The sequence below is a fragment of the Mustela nivalis genome (assembly GCF_964662115.1).
Source record: "Mustela nivalis genome assembly, chromosome: 5".
NCBI classification, from domain to species: Eukaryota; Metazoa; Chordata; class Mammalia; order Carnivora; family Mustelidae; genus Mustela; species Mustela nivalis.
Window position 1 is genome coordinate 58,870,577 of NC_139024.1, and position 21,162 is coordinate 58,891,738.

General features: G+C 40.3%; 2 protein-coding genes across 4 annotated transcripts in view; one reads left to right on the forward strand and one right to left on the reverse strand.

Annotated features, from left to right (window-relative positions):
* Window positions 1-8,520: 8,520 nt before the first annotated feature.
* On the reverse strand, window positions 8,521-20,915 carry LOC309864118 (uncharacterized protein; the record flags this gene model as incomplete). Its single annotated transcript, XM_082729450.1, has 3 exons — window positions 8,521-8,637; window positions 20,251-20,690; window positions 20,789-20,915. 3 exons carry the CDS (start codon window positions 20,913-20,915, stop codon window positions 8,617-8,619), a joined length of 588 nt encoding a protein of 195 aa, XP_082585576.1. The 3' UTR covers window positions 8,521-8,616.
* Window positions 20,398-21,162, forward strand: part of HIVEP2 (HIVEP zinc finger 2) — a 198,309-nt gene continuing 197,544 nt past the window's right edge. Inside the window, exons 1-2 of one of the 3 annotated variants that reach the window (XM_082730839.1) lie at window positions 20,514-20,573; window positions 20,723-20,883. The gene's annotated coding sequence lies outside the window, so the exon portion shown is untranslated. Of the gene's footprint in view, window positions 20,884-21,162 lie in introns of all 3 variants that reach the window. The other 2 variants (XM_082730848.1, XM_082730842.1) reach the window with 2 other exon arrangements.

Below are 21,162 nucleotides of genomic sequence, written 5' to 3' on the forward strand. Positions count from 1 at the left end.
AGGGTCACAATGAATGGAACAGAACAGAGAATCCAGAAATAGACTGGCACAAATATAGACAACTGATCTTTGACAAAGTGGCAAGTGCATTTTAATGGAGAAAAAAATCATCTTTTTCATAAATGTTGCTGGAACAATTGGACATCACTATGCTAAAAAAGAAAACAAGGGGTGCCTGGGTGGCTCAGTGGGTTAAGTCCTCTGCCTTTGGCTCGGGTCATGATCCCGGGGTCCTGGGATAGAGCCCCACATCGGGGTCTCTTCTCAGTGGGGAACCTGCCTCCTCCTCTCTGCCTGCCTCTCCGCCTTCTTGTGATCTCTGTCTGTCAAATGAATAGGTAAAATCTTAAAAAATAATAATAATAAAAATTAAAATTAAAAAAAGAAAATGAGCTTGGTATCCATACCTTACATCTCAGAAAAAAATTAACTCAAAATGGAATGTGCATCTAAAGGTAAAATCTAAAACAATTACACTTCGAGAAGTACACAGAAAGTTCTAATCTCTGTGACCTTAGATCAGACAAAGATTTCTTAGATGTGACACCAAAAGCATAAGAAGGAAAAAAATGGTTATATTAGATTTCATTGAAAGAAAAAGAAAGATAAGACATAGACTGGGAATACATATTTGCAAATCAGATATCTGATAAATTACTTCTATCCTGAATATTCAAAGAATCTTAAAACTCAACAACATGAAACGAACACCCCAATTTTTGAAAGTGGGCCAAAGTTCTCAACAAACAGTTGACCAAAGAAAATATATGGACAGATAATAAGCATAGGAAAAGATGCCCAACATCATTACTCATTAGAGAAATGTAAGTTAAAACCACATTAGGATACCACTCATACCTATATAAATAGTCAAAATTAAAGGACTAACTGCACCAAGTGTTGTCATGGATGTAGCAGAAAAAGAGCTCCCATAAACTGCTGATGGAAATGTAAAATGTTTGGAAATCATATTGACAGTTTCTTTTCTTTTCTCTTCTCTCTCTCTCTTTTTTCATTTTGACAGTTTCTTAAGAAGTTAAACATATACCATACACCTGAATCAACCATTTCACTTTTAGATATTTACCCAAGAAAATAAAAGTATATATCCACTTGAAGACCTGTGCATGAATGCTCATAGAAGTTTTATTTGTGATGATCAAAAACTGCAAACTTAAATGTCCATCTACAGGTGGATGGATGAAAAAGGGAATACAATCAGTAATGACAAACAATGAACGATTTGATGCATGGGATAGCATACAACAATACTTTTTCTCCATGGAAAGTACTTCATCGCTTGCCAATATTCTACATTTCCTAATGCTTGGTGCTATGGACGAAATGTTTGTATCCTCCCCAAATTCATATGTTAAAGCCCTAATCCCCAATGTAATGGTATTTAAGGAGGTGGGGTCTTAGGGAGGTGATTAGGTGATAAGGGTAGAGCCCTCATGAATGAGATTAGTGCTTTTAGAAGAGACACAAGAGATGATCTCTGTTTTTGTCATGGGAGGATACAAGAAGAAAGCATCCTTCTACAAACCAGGAAAAGGGTGAGCCAGGAACCAAATCAGGCAGCATATTTTTCTTGGGCTTCCCAGTCTCCAAATCTGTGAGAATGCATATCTGTTGTTTAAACAGTCAATGGCATTTTTGTTGTAGCAGTCTGAACTAACGTATATGGATAGTCATTTCAGAATAAGGTGACTGCCATCTTGTAATGCTTATAGAAGTCTACCCTGGGGGTTGGTAAACATTTTATGTAAAAGGCTAGACATTAAATATTTTAAGCTTAGCAGCCACTCATCTGTCACACTATTCAATTCTGATTTTGTAGCACAAAAACAGCCATAGACAATACATAAACAAATGGATGTAGCAGTTTACAACAAGACTATTTACAAAAATAGACAGTGGGCGGATTTAGTCCACAGGATGTAGTTTGTCAACCTCTGTTTTAGGCTGTTAGAATTGGTGTGTGTCTTTCAACCTTTCCCCTGCTTGATATATTGGATCTGGGTCCTATTGGCCATTTGCCTAAGCCATTGATCCTGGATATCAAGGAGGGCATCAGTGGATCTTAGCCATCTCTGTGGTGCCAAGAAGCCTGGGTACTTAAAGCTATCTGGGGACCTTCCCAGTGTCGGTAAGCAGGTTCTTTTTTTCACAAGATGCCAAAGGTCTATGAGAAGAGTGGGGGATTAAATATGACTAAAAATTCTTTGTTATCACCATAGAGAGATTGAGTTTATTTTGCTCCTCTTGGATCCCCTTGGATTTCCTTGGCACTGTGACTGAGGTGACCAATAGAACTGATGAAAATAATGTTGTACTAGTTCTGCGCCTACACCTTAAAAAGCTATTAAAAGCTTTTCACTTTGTACTTTTGGGAGTTCTGAACCAGCATGTAAATCACCTGCTGACTCTATAAAGAGACCGTAAGGGGAATTCATGTGGTACAATCATGGGAAGAGTTGGAGTCTCAGAGACTCCACGGATAGAGAGAAGCCCAGCCATGCCAGCATCCAGAGCTTAGCTCAGCCTTTCAGCCATCCCTAAAGAGACATCGGAGTGGGCTATCCTGGACGTTCCAGTCAAGGCAAGCAACAGATAATTGCAGGCTCAAATAACATTATATGGAGAACATCTTCCCAGATGATCCCAATAAACAAAGATGAGAAAACAATTTCAAGCTACTAAGTTTAGATAGGTCAAACAAGGCGATAAGAACACTGAGTGAGACCTTATCTAAAAGAAAGATGTAGAGTACATTACTGATCCTCAAAGTAGGTTCTGTGAGATGCATATAGGTGTTCATTAAATAAGAGCATCAGGGTTTTGTGTGCAATCATCAAGTTTGGTGTCCAGATTTCCAGTTAAGGTTGGAAACTATTTTGTATACCAGGCTTAAATAGGTCCACTTATTGCAGAACATCCCAGAGGCTTTAATATATACATTTTAATAATAAACATTATGAAACTCAAGGAGGAGGACATAAAATTTGCCTGGGACTTTTTAAAAAGATGTACTTATTCATAGTCCAAAGAAGGATTCCCAGAAGTGATGATGTCTAAGCTGTGTCCTGACCAAGAAAGAAAGTCTGGGATATGCTGAACAACATGGTCTCTGAGCTTATTTCCAGCTCTAAAATGTCATTATCTAGAATCCATTATGAGATGGTCTCTTTTAGCATTATTAGCTCTCCAGTACAAGAAGTGGAGCAAGCACATGGAGTTCCTGGTGGATATCCAAACCTTACACAGATTTCATTCAGTTCTACTCATTATGGATAGAGGCTTCTGCTTTGAGCCACTTAAATACTCCTAACTTCCAATCCTAATCAATGCCTTGAAGTGAAAATATGGTCACTGAGGAAGGACCAAAAAATATCATGATTTAATGGAATGAGACCTCAGCAAAAACTTTATACAAAGACCGTATCATTTGACGATCATATTTCAAAACAATATTATCTCTCCAATAACTTTGCTCCCTCAATTTGAAAATAGACTCAATTGGGTTTTTTCCCCTTGAATTAATTAAAAAAAAGTGAAAACAGTTTAACACTATTCAATCCCATCTACCTGTTAGAATATTGTCTCATTTGCCCTACTTGAATTAGTAATCACCATACTTCTTGAATTAGTAATCCATAGTTTGTATAAGAAATGCAAACTTCCTTCTCTCCCTGCTTATTTCATAATCTACTACGTTTGGTTCCCTTTTGTCACTTTCAATTATTTTTAAAAATGGCTCCTTTTCCCAGGTTAACCCATCTAATTCCGAATCTGAAGTCCTGTATACAGTATGACTGAGAGTAAGCAGTGTTCTTATATCTGTACACCAGCCCAGCTCCTGCCCATACCCTAAGCCCAATACTCACACTGCAGACCTTTATTCCAACTGGTTATTTCCACCCAAATATCACACAGGTATAAAGAAACCTCTCCAGTCCCAAAGGCAACACAAGGCCGTCCAAGTATTTATTCATTTATTCAGCTAGTATTTGTTGAGCACTGACTTTGGGTCAAGAACTTCACTAGGCATTAGATTCTAACAGTGAACAGGACTCCACACTTGGGGAGCTTATGGCCCAGTGGTGAAGATAAATAAATAACCAAACACTTCTAGGGGGAAACAGGAGTTTCTATGGAATTGCCCAGGAGAGACTCTTCATTCAGTCTTCATAGTGGTGAAGAAGGGTTGGAGGAAGTTGGCGTAAAGTTCTCCCAGAATAAAAAATGACTAAGTGGAGTTTTCAAGGATAGATAGGGCAAATAAAGAAGAATTAGAGAGCAGCCAACCAGAGGTAGTACCTTGTGGGAGACTTAGAAAGAAGAGACTGAGTCATATACTCACATACTCATCAGCAAGCCATTCTGCACGGCTGGATCAGTGAACGAAGGTGCACAAGAAGTCACAGGTGAGCAGGACAGGTGGAGGAAGTGTTGTCTTTACAAAATCGAAAGTCATTGACATTTTGGCATTGTGCAACAGTTACAGGTCTTGTTTTTGTGTTTTCCTTGTAGATGGACTATTTTAAATACATATGCCATGTTTCTAATCAAGTTAAACATGCTTTTATCCTGTGGCCTAGCAATCTTATTTTCAGGTATTTACCCAAGAGAAAGGAAAACATACTATGTCCACACAAAGACTTGTATAAGAATGTTCAAAGCAGCCATATTCATATTAGGCCCGAGCTGGAAAGAACCCAAATGTCCATCAATGGGAAGATGAACAAACAAATTGTGGTAAACTTATACAGTGGAATGATACTCAGTAATAAAATAGAACAAATTACTAAGACGCTCTACCAAGGTCAACAATCTGGTTGGTCCTCAGAATCATTACGCTGAGTAAAGTAAGACAGACACTGCTCACATACTGTATGATTCCATTTATATGAAGCCCAAGAAAAGGCAAAATGGATTATGGCAAAAGAAATCAGAAAATGGGTGCTCTTGGTGTCAGGGTGATAGGAAAGGGACAAGGGGAACTTCCCGGGTTAGAGATGCTCTCTCTCTTGTTTCAGGTGCTGGTTGTGTAAGTTTATTCACAAGTCATGGAATTCAATGCTATGATCTTTGCATTTTATTGAGTGGTAATTATACATCAATTTTTTAAAATGCCAATGATGTTGCTTTCAAAAGTCTAGGGTGACAACATGATTTGCTCATACTAACGCTGCTCAGATCTTGCCACCTGCTACACTGCAGTATAATGATTCTAAAATATATTTTCAGTGGTGTGGAAGAGAAACATAAATACAAACAAGATGGGAAAAGTTTATTCAAAAAGATGATAAAGCAGAAATACTTTATTTTAACTGAAATAGATATTTTAAAAATTTTAGATTAAAAAAAACCCTGAGAAATCAGTAACTTCTCATTTGGACACATATAAAGCATACTTGTTTTCTCACCTGTGAATTAATTTACTAAAACACTGAGACTAAATCCAGATGAAAATTAATGGAATATGAAAGAAAATTGAGTGACAAAATCAATAGAGGTTATTTTGACATCAAGCAGCTAACTGTAATAAAAATATTTTTCAGATAAGACAAAGAGCAATAATTCATTAAAAGGAAGAGATAAATTTTGAATTGAAGTACTGAGTAGGTTATTTATTCTTTGATAATCTAACAAAGAGGGATGAATCACAAGAACATATTGGAAAAATATCTAAATTTCTTTCAAATTGGATATACAATACTGACACTGACAGAAATAAAATCATATTTACAATATGCCTTTACCACAGCTCACCAGTTACAAGCTGATTCATAAATATCATCAATTGAGAGAGTATTTAAAATTATTCATATACAAGAAAATCTGCAGTGCCCCCAAATCTTATAACTCTTACAATTCACATATGAAAGAAGTTTGATTGAGGTTTCTCTGAGCTTGACAACAATCCTGAAAATTTGCTTATATAGTTATGAATAAGTTGTGAACCAGAAAGAAAACACATTTTGATCAAGTATACAGAAGAATGACTGAATTATCATTTCCTTCTTTCTACAGAGAAGGATATAATATAGCTCTTGTCCTGGGGTCACTAATATGCAATGAAAACATAAGAGAAATAAAATTATAGGTATGATTCAGGCACTTAGTAAACAATAGTTGCCCCCCCCCCCCGATTTTGTGATGTTTTTGGAATTTGTCAGAATGTTAAAACTTGTAATTTGTTGTGATTTCTTTTCTTCCTGCAAGAAATATTCCCTTCCATTCTTATTTCCGTATCTGTAAATTTGTATTCTTTTTCTTAAAATGCAGCTCCCAAATTATATTGTTGTTAGGCCCCACCACCCCTGGACCCACCTGCTTGCTTCTTTTTATAGATTGTGCATTCCTCAAGGTCAGAGATTGTGACCCTTTTCTCTTTGTATCACTGGCACAGTGCCTGACAAAAAAGTAGGAGCTTAAGGAATATATGTGCAATTAAATGGAGTGGGGGGAAGATACAGATAGCTTAGCTGAAAACAAAATGTCAGTGTTGGAGGGGGCTGTGTGGATATACCAGATCAAAGTTTGTATTCTCTCCAGAGAATAAATATCCTTTTACCTCTTCGGGTACTGGTCTGGCAGAGCCTAATTTTTAGTAAGGTTCATCCAATGCAGCTCTCCTGTAACCTCAATTCCCTGGATACAAGTATTACTCAGTTAAAATGAAAAATAGGATTCCGTGCCTTGCCTTAGCTGTAGCTTTCTTGTAAAAAAGGACATAAACTCAGTACCTTTTTGGTTTCATAATATCTTGGGGGAAATATTACAAATGGTTAAGTAAGTTTTGAGCCTTTGCCGTTAAGTTCAACTATAACCTGAGTTATTTAGTTAACTTATCTCTGCATTGCAAAACCCAATGAAAATAGTTTTATAACAAAATTAAAATGATAGACACCATCAATCCCAATCTGCTAGGGGAACTGAAGTTATCTGTTACTTTTCACGGAGCAGAAATAGAGGTGGTGGCATTACACGGCTGGGGGTTTGCTTCAGCAGCTGTCTCGACAGGCAGCTCAACATTATCCCATCCCAACAGATGTGATCCTATTTTTAAAGGCTTCTGGAAAAGGGAGATTCCCTCACCTCTCTTAGCAACCCATTCTGATATTTTTACTTAAATATTTTATGTATTTATTAAAGAGAGAGCAGAGCGAGAGAGCACAGAGTGGTTGTGGGGGAGAGCAGAGGGAGAGGGAGAAGCAGACTCCTCACTGAGTAGAGTAGAGAGAGCAGAGCCAAAGGCAGAGGCTTAACCCACTGAGCCCCCCAGAGCCCCCCACCCCAAGTTCTGATATTTAACACTTCATCCAGGGATGCTGGTTCTCTAAGACTGACTCCAATATTTTCAAGTTTCTGTGCTGGTGTTTTCCCTTATTCTCATTTCCTCTTTTAGTATTAATTCTATTCCATCATCCCTTGCCTTTTTTCCCCATTAATTTTGCTTGTAGACTTTTTATTTTTTTCCCAAATACAAATGGAATTTAAACTTAGCCAAAATCTAAAATAAAAGAGAAACAAGTAGAATATTATTAACAATGTCACACATACTTGAGATGGAAATAAGTTTGAGCTTAAATTTTATACAAATGGTACCCAGGCATTTGATAATCTGTCCCTATCTGCGTCTATTAGATGTGTGTGAACTTGGGTAGGTTGAAGACATACATCATTTGATTGAAAAATGATATATTGTGGTAGCTTTGAACACTTAAAAGCCTCTATAATTTTGTTTTACTTTTTAATCTCTTTTGAATCCTCCCCAATTTTCCATGCTTTTCCTTAAATTGATGAGTTCTGAACTGAATATGAATTCTAACAGAGGGCTAAGGGTAGTGCTGAATGTCTTGGGCAGAATACATTTTATTTCTGCCTCATTAATTCAGTGTTTACCTGTAGCCCACCACCACCAGCTGGCCAACTCTCCTATGAGAGTTGTAATTTGATGGGTGCCAGGAAAATAGAGTTGCTTTGAAATAGTTCCCATTATCAGGTACCTGATTGCTTAAAATTCTGCTGTTAGTGATTCATTTAATTGAATCTGTTTCTTTGCAGGATTTTTTAAAATGGAAGAACTTCTGACCATAAGATTTTAATCAGCTTGCTCCCCAAAAAACAGCAACCGGCTGGAAGCACTGAGTATGTGGTAGATGACTGGGAATAGATGTAGAGAGAGGGTGACCATACATCCTAATTGGCCCTGGACTGTTTGGGTTCATGCCCATTGCCCAGGCAGATGTCTTTTCAGCTTTTCCTTTTACTTGCAAAATGTGTGATCACCTCAATAGAGTCAACCATAGTGGGAAATGGATACTAAGTGCTGGGGTGAGGAGTCTGGGGCATGGATTCAGAGTCCTCATACCCGGACTTGAATCTCTCCTCTCCCACTTGCTGACTGGGTGACTGTAGGTAGATTATTTAACTTATTTCACTCTCAGCCACCCCACAGACAAACAGGGGCTTAATATTACCTGTTGGGTCGGCGTCTCCGGGAATGCAGGAGGAACAATAAAAATGGCTGCTGGGCCGTCATCTTCCAGGCCGTCCTCTTCCTTTACCCCTGGCTCTCCCACCGGAAGGAAGTATGCTGAGGGCAGGTCACCATAAGCAAACTGATACCTATGCAGGAAACAGAAACATCAGGACTCCCCCTACCCTCTAATCACTGAATACCTTACCTTATGTGGCTGTGAACATATGCCCTGTCTTAACCCAAAGAAAAGACCGCTCTACCTGCTCCAGGGCGTGACTTCCAGGACTCTGCTTTCCTGAGTTGCAGAACCTCGCCCAAGGGCTCCTTGAATAAACCTTGCCTTGGGCCTATCTTGCCGGGTGTCGTATGTATCTCACCTGTAAAACCTTACATTAACTATTTCTTGAATACTTCTAATAATGGTATAGCCATTATTATTGGAAACTACCATTTTGCCTAGACTTTGCATTTCTAAAGCATTCCAATCTACCAAGACACAGATATTTTTCTACTCTAAATCACTCCCCATCTTATTATTTGCATTTCATTTCTAATTGTTTCCCTAAATTTCACTGTTCAAAATTTTCTTTGGGGCACCAGGGTGGCTCAGTAGGTTAAGCGTCTGCCTTCGAGCTCCACATGGGGCTCCCTGCACAGTGGAGGATTCTGCTTCTCTCTGGTCCTCTGCCCCACTGTCTCTCTCTCTCTCTCTCTCTCTCTCTCTCCCTGCTTGTCCTCTCTCGCTCTCTCTCTCAAATAAATAAATACAATCTTTAAAAAAATATATTTTTTATATGTACCAAGAAAACTGATGGCACTTACACTCTGCCCCACTCTGGTTTAGCACTGACTTTCACCTTCATGCTGTGGTTCTGCGTGTGTTAACTCTGTCCTTCCAACCTTGCCAGAAATTTCTCGAAAGCCATAGGACTCATCTTGCCCTTCCCCAGAACCCAGAACACTATGAAGAACACCAAGCAACTGCCAGATTCGTGTGACTTCACTGAATTAAAACTCCAGGCTACACAGCACTCTCAGCTTCATTCTCCATTTATTTTACCTGAGGGTAAAAGGTGTCAAAATTATTAATGTTTTGTAAAGGGGGACAAATAGCTTACAGGAGATTCCAACATGCTACAGAAGGGTAGGAACTGCATCCTTCAGGATTGAGATCCAAAATAAGGACGACTTTGATAGTGCCAAGTGCTTTGCGGCACAAACCAAGAAAATGAGTCTGCCCTGAACTGGATGGAGGAAACTTCTACAGAGCTTGAGCTGTATCTCCATGGTTCACTGGATTTTTAGCCTTCTCGCTGGGCCTGCCAATCAAGATGCTTAGGAGAGTGCATTTTTGGCAGACAAGCCCTGACTACTTGAAATGAGGCAGGCATCACCGGAGCATTTCAAAGGCCAGACGCCAGATGGTAATAATACATTTCAACTATTAGAAGTTTGGGTCAGAAAGCTAAAGGTGAAGGTCTTATCTCATTTGTCAAATGATGTAATTCATTATTAAATCAGGACAAACCAGTTAACATCTGAAATATAATTCTGGTGGCTATTTATAATGCACTCACCGGTTCATTTAGTTTGACTGGCTTATTTAATTGTGTGCAGCATTTCACAAAAATGTAGGAAATGACCTATGCAAATCACAGTTCTAGATAAATCAAAATTCTTCTGCATATGCCAATTAAATGTGAGCACATTTGAGTTACTCGATGAAATTGTATCTTACTTAAAATAATTCAAAGCAGAAAACACTCCAGGTAAATTTAGTGAGCTACGACAACTTGGGTGCTATGCTTTTTTCAGAATGAAATTGTTCACAAAAAGTGCTCATATCCAGGCTCTCAAGAAGAGAGGGTGGCCATAAATGAGTCAGTTAATTCTTCAAACATTAATACCAAAAGTGAAAACAAAGACGTTAGCAGACTCTACCCTGGGAAGTCTCTATGTACTTCTTAAGTGAGAAGTGAATGCGTTTAGTCTTCAAGAACGTTTAGAAGATAAAATCCTGGCAATTCTGGCACTGACTAGGGAGGGACAGATAATATAATCAATCCGATACTGAATGTTTTACAGCTATCACACAATTTACCACTGGAGTCCCCAATATCCTTCTTCATCATCCGCATCATAATCATCACTATCATGGTGATTTTATTAAGCATTTCCCATGTGCCAGGCATTGTTCTAAGAATTTCTGCTTATCTTACTTCATTTTACCCTCTCAAAAATTCTGGGAGGTGAGTGCTCTTATTATGCCCATTATAAGGATAAGGAAATGGTTCCCTCAGTAAGACTCACAGAATATCAAAGGTGGAAGGAAATTTAGGGCTCCCTTCTTTGAACTAGCAGTTTAAAATGAGGACAGGCAGGCCCAGAGGTTAATGTCTTGCTCTGAGTCACAGAAAAAGTTAGTGGCTGAACCACAAATATTTAAACAACAGGCCTATATTAAGTGCTTTCTGTATGCCACACAACCCTTACAATAACACTATGAGATAAATACTGTTGTCTCAATTTGCAGGAAAGTAGGCTCTCAGAGATGTTAATGTATTCGGGCGATCACCCTCAGGTCAATGAGCCTGTTCAGCTTTGGACCCTAGCCTACCCCTAAAGGTCTTACTAGTATCACAGACTTCCTCTCCACCTTTCTTCTCTCAGACCACCTCTCTTCTCTGTGTGCCTTCTCCTATAGCTTCGTGGCCTCCTACCTAGGCTACAAATGGCTGCATTTTAACCTCTGGTTTCATGAGGAAGGAAACAGTTCATGGAATCCTGGAATGATTAAGAAAGAAGCCAAAATAAGTGGCGGCCCCTTTTCTAAGTTCTGAAGCCCAAAAGCAGTTAGAGCCTCTCAGTTTGTCCTACAGAAAATTAAATATCAGTGATAATGGAAATCTTAACAATATATCTTTATGCTTTCAGATCTCCTGATATTTAAAATCATGCGTACTTTCATTTCCTCTTTCATTTAGGTTTCTTGGGGGCATTTTGCAAACTACTGTCATTATGATTGTAATGCAATAAACTTAGCGGTGAAATCTCTTACTGAGGACTTACACTCAAATGCAATTGTCTTGAGTTTTTTCTGCCTCACATTTCACCCTGACCATGAAATCAATATTTCCCATCATGTACGCTTGTTTTTTTAAAAATCACATCATGGTTTTATTTAATAAAGAGAGTTTTAAAGGTGACACCCGGTGATTTGTTTTCAGCGTATATTTAGGTTTCCCTGTTTGGGTCAATAAATATTATTATGCATGCTTTGTAAAATGAGAAATACACACACAATGTACCAAACAGGAGATACACACACACGTATGTACTTGAGATTTTACATAACCATTCATTTTTTCTAGCTACATACATGTGAAACTTGTTGATGCTTCCAGCGCCAAGCCCAAGATTGCATTTTCTGTATAAAGAGGCAAAGCTGAAAAATTAGATTTTCAAGAGCCAAGTAAATCTGGTAGTTGCTTCATTAACATGGAGATGTGATCTGAACTTGTTAAGTATTTGCTAATAAGAGAAAGGTACCCTTTATAGATATTCGGAAGGCTATTATTTTTACTCATCTACTCTGATAATACAATGTATGTTCTAAGACAAGCTGGGGGTGGTAACCAAGGGCTTCATTTATCTGAAATTAGAAGTGCCCATAATGGGTTGGCAGGGCTGTGGGCAGCATTGTGTGTTTCCCAGTTCTCTCTAATTAGCCATAGAAAAATGTGAAGAATAGCACCCACATTATCCAAATTCTCTTTAGGATTTGCTACCTTAAAAACTATTTTCCTTTTGTTATGTTCAATATGTATAATTATGCTTTCAGAAAGCCCTCTTTTGGAATTCTTTCCTTGCTGACCTGCCACCCAGTTGCAAGCCATATCCAGCAGCTACTACTTATTTATTCAAGGTTCTTTTGGGGAAAAGCTCTAAAAATTAATTAAAAGAATATATCACATATATATTAAATCTATATTTAAAATATTAGATATAACATATAATAAATATTTACTATATTAGATATAATATATTAGACTATATTAGATAATATATTATAGCTAATATATAATATATAATATAATATATATGAAATATGTGTTTTAAAATATCCTATTTAAAATATATATTTAAAACTCCAAAGTCTGTCCCTTTTTTAAAATCACCTATTTGATAAAGGAATCTTCTTCTGGCTTCTGGTGGCTTCTATTACATCGTATCTTACTACTTTCTACCCCCCCCCCCCCCCCCCCGCTCTTCAACTCTCTCATCTACCCACACTGGCCTTTCAGTTCCTCGTGGCATGAACTGCTTCTTGGCTTAGGGATTTTATACTTTCAGTTCCCTCTTTCTGAGGCACTGTTTCTCTGCTCTTCTGCAGTTGGGTCACAGGCCAAGTGTCAACTCTGCAGATACCACCCCCCCCAACCAATATTATTTCACCCTACATATTTACTGTCTACTAACTACCTTGTTTTATTCTTCATGTTCTCATGATTTGAAGTGGTCATATTTGTTAATTTGGTTACTATTTTCTCCCCAAGTAGAATGTGAGCACTACAGAATCCAGAGGCCTCATCTGCTTTGTTTACCCTGGTATCTCCAGTGACCAAAGTGTGCTCAGCACATAGGCACTTGATATGTTATTTCTGGAACAAAGAGAGAGTTGATAGATAGATAGATAGATAGATAGATAATAGATGTCTTTACCTCAAGGTAGAAGTTATGATATAGACTATCTTAAGGGCACATTAGTTGGGAAGTGGCACAAGAGAACATTCTAGAAGGTTAAAAATATTCTCCATCTTGATCAGAATAGCGATTACACAAACACATGCACATACATACCCCCAAATTAATCTGGTTGTACATTTGTGATTTGCTTATTTTGTGTACCTAAATTTAAAAAGATATAAACTGTTGTGTTAATCCATCAAGGACTAGACTACATGCATGACATTTGGTAAGCTTGGTAACACTGGTGCCTGGGGCAGAGATCTCTAGACGTCCAGCACAAAACCTTTGATTGTTGGAAACTAGTTGTTGCCTTAAAGGACAGATCTAAGATCAACCACACACCAGGACGCCTTTCTAAAACCACAGGTTATTCTTTTAATGTGGATCTGTTTTACCTATTATCTACCTGTGACATTGGGTAAGACTTTATTTAGCTAAGGGAGTCTCATATTTTCTCAGTGGCTCTGCCATCGCTTATACACAGAGCCCAGGAAACGATAAGAAAGCAGGAATATAATACTAACCTTAAAACTCAGAATCCTTATTCACCATCATTTATAGCTGGCACAGTCTCTGCTAGTTGAGATTCCACAATGCATATCAGAAGAAATGATTATAAAACAAAGATGGATGAAATGAGAGGGCCCTAGGGGACGTGGGTATATCAGTTTGCTAGAGAGAAGATTTTGTATGCAAGAATATGCATTATTCTCTATATGAAGAATGTCAATGGGAAATGACATACTGAATAAGTGGTTCCTTTATGAATCTTTTTTAAAAAGATATAAAACGAATAATTAACTTTCTAATGCTGTTATAGTCTCCGAAAATCAATGACAATGGCCTTGTTTATATTAATGCTCTTTTCAAGTAATTGAATCTTAACCCTCTTGAGTAAAAAGTATTTTAAAAACGATTTTAATTTTCTATTGTAGGAATCTTTCTAAGCAATCATGAATTTCTTCCTTCTCACTTACAAAAGGTGTTGCTCTCTCCTTTCTCCTTGCTTTGGGCTCATCAAGTGTGTTGATGGCTGCATGGGGCCCTCTCAGCAGTAACTATGTTGTTATCCCAGCAAAAACCTCCTCAACCTACCCCACTCCCTGGTTAGCTGTCTATCTCCTTCCTTGCTGAGAGCGCCGATACCATCCTCTACTAGCACGTCTTCTCTTTAATGTGACCCTTTTCACTTACTACCTTATTATACATAGAATTTCTAGCTAAACTTGTCACAAGCTTGTGACAGTTATTTGACTGTGTGTGTGTGTGTGTGTGTGTGTGTGTGTGTGTGTGTGTGTGTTTGTGTGTGTGTGTTTCCTCTTCTGAACTCTTGGTTCAAAGTTATATAAAAGAGGGTCCAGTCTATCAGAGATCTGACCAACAGACGGAATGAGAGTGCATCAAGTCTCTGGTCTCAGAAATCCTAAAAGGTAAAGGATTGAGGTACCAATAAAAAACTTCATTGGCAAATTCAAGAAAAATGCATTTGTTCCTCCAAAATGTTTTAAGGTTTGATAATGAGAAATAACTCTTCTCATTTCTGAGCGTGTAGTATATCAAATTTACATGGCCTAGGTTTAAGCTGAAATCTCTCTCCCCTCGACCACCATAGAACTTGGTAGGAATGTGAAGGTGCTTGATAAGCTCTTTCCCCTGTTCTTCCCCCTTTCTGCTCTCTTCTTTTCCTTTTCTTACTTTTTTTCCTCACCCTGGGTTGTCAGCAGTTCAAACTTTAGAATTTATGACTGTAAGGGACCCCCCCACAGATGAGGAAGTAGGGGCCCAAGAAAGGGGAGGCAAGTCTCCTGCTGGCTCAAGCTCAGAGCTGGGACCTATGCTCTTTGCTCTTACCTAAGGACCCCAGGTCATCGTGGCTCCCTCTGCACAGGCTTTGGCAGAGGCTTTCTCAGTTGGTACTCAAATACCCATTTTCCACTTTGCCTCTCACTTTATATTTCCACACCCTTTCCCCTTCAGTCTGTGTCCTATTCCTAGACCTCTATTGTTCCCCGACAGCAACCCTGCCCAAATATGGGGCCTCTCTGTGTCACCCCCCTCCACGCTTCTCCATATCATCCCCATCCTGTGCTTTGTCAAGACAAATCAGTTTGAGTCTTAAGTTAGCTGTCACTCTGGAAAAGCAATCTAATAAATTAATCTCTCATAAGAAGTTAATGACTTATTAAGAGCTTAGGATATTAAGAGTTCACTACTCATATTTGGCTTGTACTGGAAGATTTTCATCAATGCAAAGTCCTAACCCCACGCAGTGACTGTTAAGTGGAGAAATTTCAACTGTAACCCATTTTGGAGTGGGGTAAGGTGATAGCAGAGAAGGGGGGGGCTATTGTTAATGACATACCATGACATACCATGTTCCCCTATATCTACCATGTTCCCCTATATCTAAGGGAGCACGCACTTCAGGCTTTACTTATCCTGGACAGTCTTATTCCTACTACTGACTGCTTCCTAATTTGGTTTTTTGTTCTCAATCTTCTGGTTTTCCTATCTTCCTCAAGATAAAGATCTGCTGTGGGCAGCCCTTGAGGGCTCTCTAGAATGTAAGAAGCTAGCCTACTAGCAATTTAGACTGCTGAAATGTGCAGAGCCCTTCCGTAAACTGTGGGCATGGCTCATCCTAAACGAAACTAGAAAATCATCAAAGTTTGTTTGCATTCTGTTCTTCCCCACCAACTACCTCTCTCCCACCCCTCTCCCCACTGTACTTTCCTAATTCTGTAACCCACAAACCTTTGTCCTCTCTCAAATCTTCTCATCGCCAGCCTTGGTTCATTCACTGGGAACTTTTCTTTCTGAACATATGTTTACACAGAGGAAATTTGGTTAAACTAAAACTCACAAGAATATTTTTGAGGAATAAAAAGGGCCAACTTGTCCTAAGGGATCACATGAAGCCTGAGGAAGGTGATATACTGTGCAGAAGGGGGTTCTCAGGCAGTCAGCTAGCTTCATTTCAATCTTAGGGTCAAGTGTAAAGCAATGGTTTTCAAGGTTTAATGAGAACGGGAGTCACAGGTAGCGGTGTTTTCCTTAAGAACTATGGAGTTTCCCGGGACCTAATTGTAAGGACTCTAATTTTACAAATTTAGAGGTCATCCCAGACTTTTACAAAAGCATTTCAAGAGATGTTATGGATGCCTGGATGGTTCAGTCAGTTCAGTGCCTGCCTTTGGCTCGGATCCTAATCCCAGGGTTCTAGTCCTGAATTGGGCTCCTTGCTCCCTGTCCCTCTGCCTGATGCTTCCCTGCTTGTGCTCTCTCTCTCAGTCTTTCTCTTTCTCTCTCTGACAAATAAATAAATAAATAAATAAATAAAAGAACTGTTGCTATTGGTGGTCTTTGGTCTTTAAAACATACCTAGAGATACTCTGGAGTATGGGGTGATGGTCACCAGATGGCTGGAAGTCTATGAGCTCTGCCCATCCTGTGAAAGCCAGGAGGATGAACACTTGATCCTTCAATCATAACAGATGTCACCTTCAGCCTCAGGTAGTATGGCTCCAGTGGACTGGTCCTTAATTACCACACCATACTTCCACTTTCCAACCAAAGGAAGTTATAATGGGATAGACTGGTCTACAGTAGAGTGTTTGGCTCTACTGTATCCTATTAACAATTCAACAGACAGGCATATTTTTCCCACAAAATTCTTCTTTCCCAACTAATTTTTGGAATCCTAAGCTTCCTTTATACCACACAAATCATGAAACTGCTTAATTCTTCACCATATACCAAGTAAAGCAGGTGAGTAGAAAGAGGGAGAGCCATCAGAAAGGCATTTCTAAATCTTCACTCTTTACCAAGACCCAAGGCTATATTCCATTTACTCATCAGAACTCTATAGCAGGTAACCCCTTTAGAATCTTATTTATAGTACTATAAATTTATCTGAGGGAATGGCATGCTAGTTAATTCATTTTACAGTTTTGTGGAGGGATTTATTACAGAGATTTATATAGAATTTGCAGTCATAAGGAGTTAGGCACATCATTTTGACCAATTCCCTAACTTTAAAAATAGAGAAACCAGGCCAGAAACATAAAGGATATAGTGGACACACGCTCCCCACAAGGACTCCTGATCCTCTTCTTTCTTTTGGGAACTACTCTTTCCATGAGGACCACCCCCAACTCCAAGTCTAGGTATGAGCAATCATATCACCCTACCACCCCTGCCCAGTGATTGGCCCAAGGGCAAGGAACTGACCACGGCGGCCTTGAACTCTCTGGGAAGAAGGTCTTTTCCCACTGGGGTTGCTAAATTGGGAAAATGATAATCTGACACTGCTGCCACCACCCTGCAGAATATTTGTCTGAAGAGCAAAGTGAAGGAGAGGGATAGGAAAAGTTGAGAGAGGGAGAACGGACCAGGGTAAGATCACTGGAGACCAGGGAGCAGGCTGAGTTAGAATTTGGTTCTTTAGTTCTAGTTTTATGAGTCAGTGAAGTCCCTGTCACTCTTTTTTGTTTGTTTGTTTGTTTTTAAATTACCATAGAAGGTATTATGTGTTTCAGGGGGAGGTCTGTGAATCATCAGTCTTACACAATATACAGCTCTCACCATAGCACATACCCTCCCCCATGTCCACTCCCAGCCACCCCATCCTCCCCACCTTCCTCCCCTCTAGCAACTCTCAGTTTATTTCCTGAGATTAAGAGTCTCTTAAGGTGTGTCACCCCTTTCATTCTTAAACTAGTTTGAGTTGAGGATTTAAACTGATTAGTAAAATGGACGTGGCTGGTTCTAAAGCTTTCGGTAGGACGTCTTCTGGCACTCAAGTTTTCTTGCCCCAGTGTATCAGTCTCCATGCTCTGGGGCAACAGGTCTTGAGTTTCAGAATGCCTAAGTGTAAACTGCATTATCTGCTAAGAATGCAGATTACTAGGTCCACAAAGGTTCAAATTTGGTGGGACTGGGTGGCAAAGAGCATTAACCTGTCCCCTTATCAAGCTTCTTCCTGAATGAGAAAAGTTCCGGGTGGCTTACGAGGCTGTTCTGTCCCCCAGCTGTCACCTTCTGTTCCAGTCACTGTTTGCCTTGAGGTCTACAAACATGCCAGGCTTGCTCTGGTCTTAGAACTTTATCTTAGCTGCTCCTTCCACAGGAAAAGCTCTTTACTCCACCTAGTCTACTGCTAAACCATTCTTTTTAATTACTGGCAGAAGTGTCACTTTTAAGAAGTGTCACTTTTAAGAAGTCTGTTCTGATCTCCCTATTTAATACAGTAACACAACACCCCTCACCCCACCCATATCCCTTACCCTATTTTATATTTTCCCCCCAACTCTTTTCACCTACCATACTTCTATACCCTTCATTTCTTATTTATTTTCTGTTCTCTTCCTCCTCCATTCCCCCTCCCCCTTGCTAGACTGCAAGCTTCAGGAAATTGGGGATCTTTGATTTGTTCATTGACATATCCTAAGTATCTTCAGCATACAGTAGGTAAGTAATAAATATTTTTTGAATGAAAATGCTTTCAGTTCAAGGTGATTTCTGACTCTGAAAAAAATGCCATACTGCCATGTGGACATTAATTATTTTATTAAGACCTCTCAATCCAGATCCCCAGATTTTCTTTACCTTTCAATTGGAAAAGCAGTAGGAAAAGTAATGGAAAGAAAGTTCTTACCTCACTGCTGATGCTAAGTATGGGGGTTCAAGCTGGGTCACCTATGCTGGAGGGATCCTCACTTTCCTTAGAGCCCCTTAGGGCTGAGGGCACAGTTTACCATTGCTGGTTTTGTCTCTGGAGGTTTTCTGGGAAGAGGAGTTCTTCTGTTACTCTATTTCCCTTGCTTATAAGCAACTGGACAGACATATTGCAGCATTAGCAGTTGGAGGCAAGGATGCATTTACTTCAACATACTGATTTTTTCCAAGTAGAAGGATGATAACTAGTTTGCACATATTCACACATTCTGCTTCAACTTCATTCAGGCTACCTTCTTTAGAAGCTTGATGATTTTGGAACAAGGTAATAAGAATTGAAGTTTGACTAAACACTGCCTTTAGGGGTCCTCTTTGGTAGTGGGATGGGTCATCAAAACTGATATATATTTGCTTTTTAAAAAAATTATTTTAACTGCCCAATTAGCTGAATACCTTAATATTCACATTATGGCACATAATCTCATCTTTTAAAGAGGCATTTAAGATTTCAACTAACACTCATTCTAGCGAAGCAAAACGCTGCTTGCTATCCTTGCTCAGTTTCTGGGAGTTTGGGCAGCTGCTGTTGTGTGTGCTGAAGGGAAATTGGGTTCTTAAAGAAACTGCTTAATCTTCTCTATTAAGCTATTAAATAAAATGGGCTCTGGGAGTATGTAGCAGGTGGGTTTGGAAGTGAAAAAACATTTCCAAAATCATGTTTTGCGTTTCAAATGGATGTTTAAAAATGCAACGGCATACATTTGAGAGGGAGCGATGATGGGTGCGTTTTTATTAAGTGCCTTAAGTTAAGTGAAGAAAGTCTGAAAATTCGAGAACTTACATAATGAAAGGAGAAGCCGCTTTAGTGGAAGTAGGCCTTGAATTTAAATGGGATCAACCTGGAAGGACACAGTGAAATTTATTCCAAATGATTCAGATTTTTCTCCTTTGAAAAAAATATCGATGAAAAACGTATCGCCCCTTTATTTTGCGGAGTCGTCCTTCAGGGCAATGTCGCCATTGCACGGGGACCTCAGAAATACACTGATTATAGGTCGAAATGACAAACAAAACAAACCAAAACCGAAACCAGCAGTGCAATTGTCGAAGTCATTAAGGGGGCTGTCCTCCCATTTAATGTATTCATTTTTAATGAAAAGGGAAGGGAATATTTGATACGCGCTGACATTTGGTCCCTTTCCGCGAAATCTGAAACTTGAGACGCAAAACATTCCGCAGTTGTCGGTGAAATACCGGCTTTAAAAGCAGAACCACGGTGAATGTCTTTGGCCCGGAATTCCAGAGACTAATTTCCACCCCTCCCACGGAGTCACCTGCTCAGGGGGAACCCCGGCCAGAAATCCGGGTCGCGCCAGGTCAAATCTTGCGCGTCTCTTGTTTACTCCGCCCGGGGCAGGGCGGCGGCGCGGCCGGATGAGGGAAGGGGGGTGGCCGCCTGGGCCCGCGGTGCCCGGGGCACTGGGCTCTGCTCCGCTCTGCGCCGCTGTTCGGGTGCCCGGGAGGGGCGGCGCGCCGTCCCCGCCGGGTGGGGGGACCACTCGGAGGAGGCGCTTCGGTGCTCGCCGGACCCTGCAGCCGCTCGCCGCGGCCTCAGGGGAACCTCCCCCGAGGGTGCACACGAGTCCACACACGCCGGGTAACGGCTGGAGGGAGCCCCGGTGTCCCCCGGGTGTCGCCGGGTCGGGAAGGAAGCCCAGGGCCCGGTCCCCACTCGCCTGGGATTCCCCTGCCCCCGGGCCCCGCTCTCCCCGCGCTGTCGGCTATTTCACTCGCGTCTCTTCCTAGGCGGGCGAAGCGCGCGGGCTGGAGGCAGCCGCTAGCCCCGGGTCCCAGCGCGGCCCACCAGGAAACCGGCAGCTGTTCCCCGCGCCGCTGCGCAAGCCAATTTGAACACCCTCGCGGGGGCGGGCCGCTCGCCCGGAGCTGGGTGCACCCAGGGCACCCTGGTGAGTGACCCCAGGGAAGGCAATGGGGGCATTTCAAACGCGTGAAAAGTTCGTGCTTCCTCAGGGGCACGGAAACTGCTAGTAAAAAGGTTTGCAAAGCCCCAGAAATGCAGCCAGAGCTAGTCTGATTTTATTATTTTTTTGAACCCTAACATAACCGTGAGTAGAGGAGGGTGCGAGAAAGAGGAAAGGGAGCAAGAGGTACACGGACAAAATCATAATGACAATACTAATTATTATATAATTCCGTTTGTCATCAAGACTGGGAAGATTAAATTA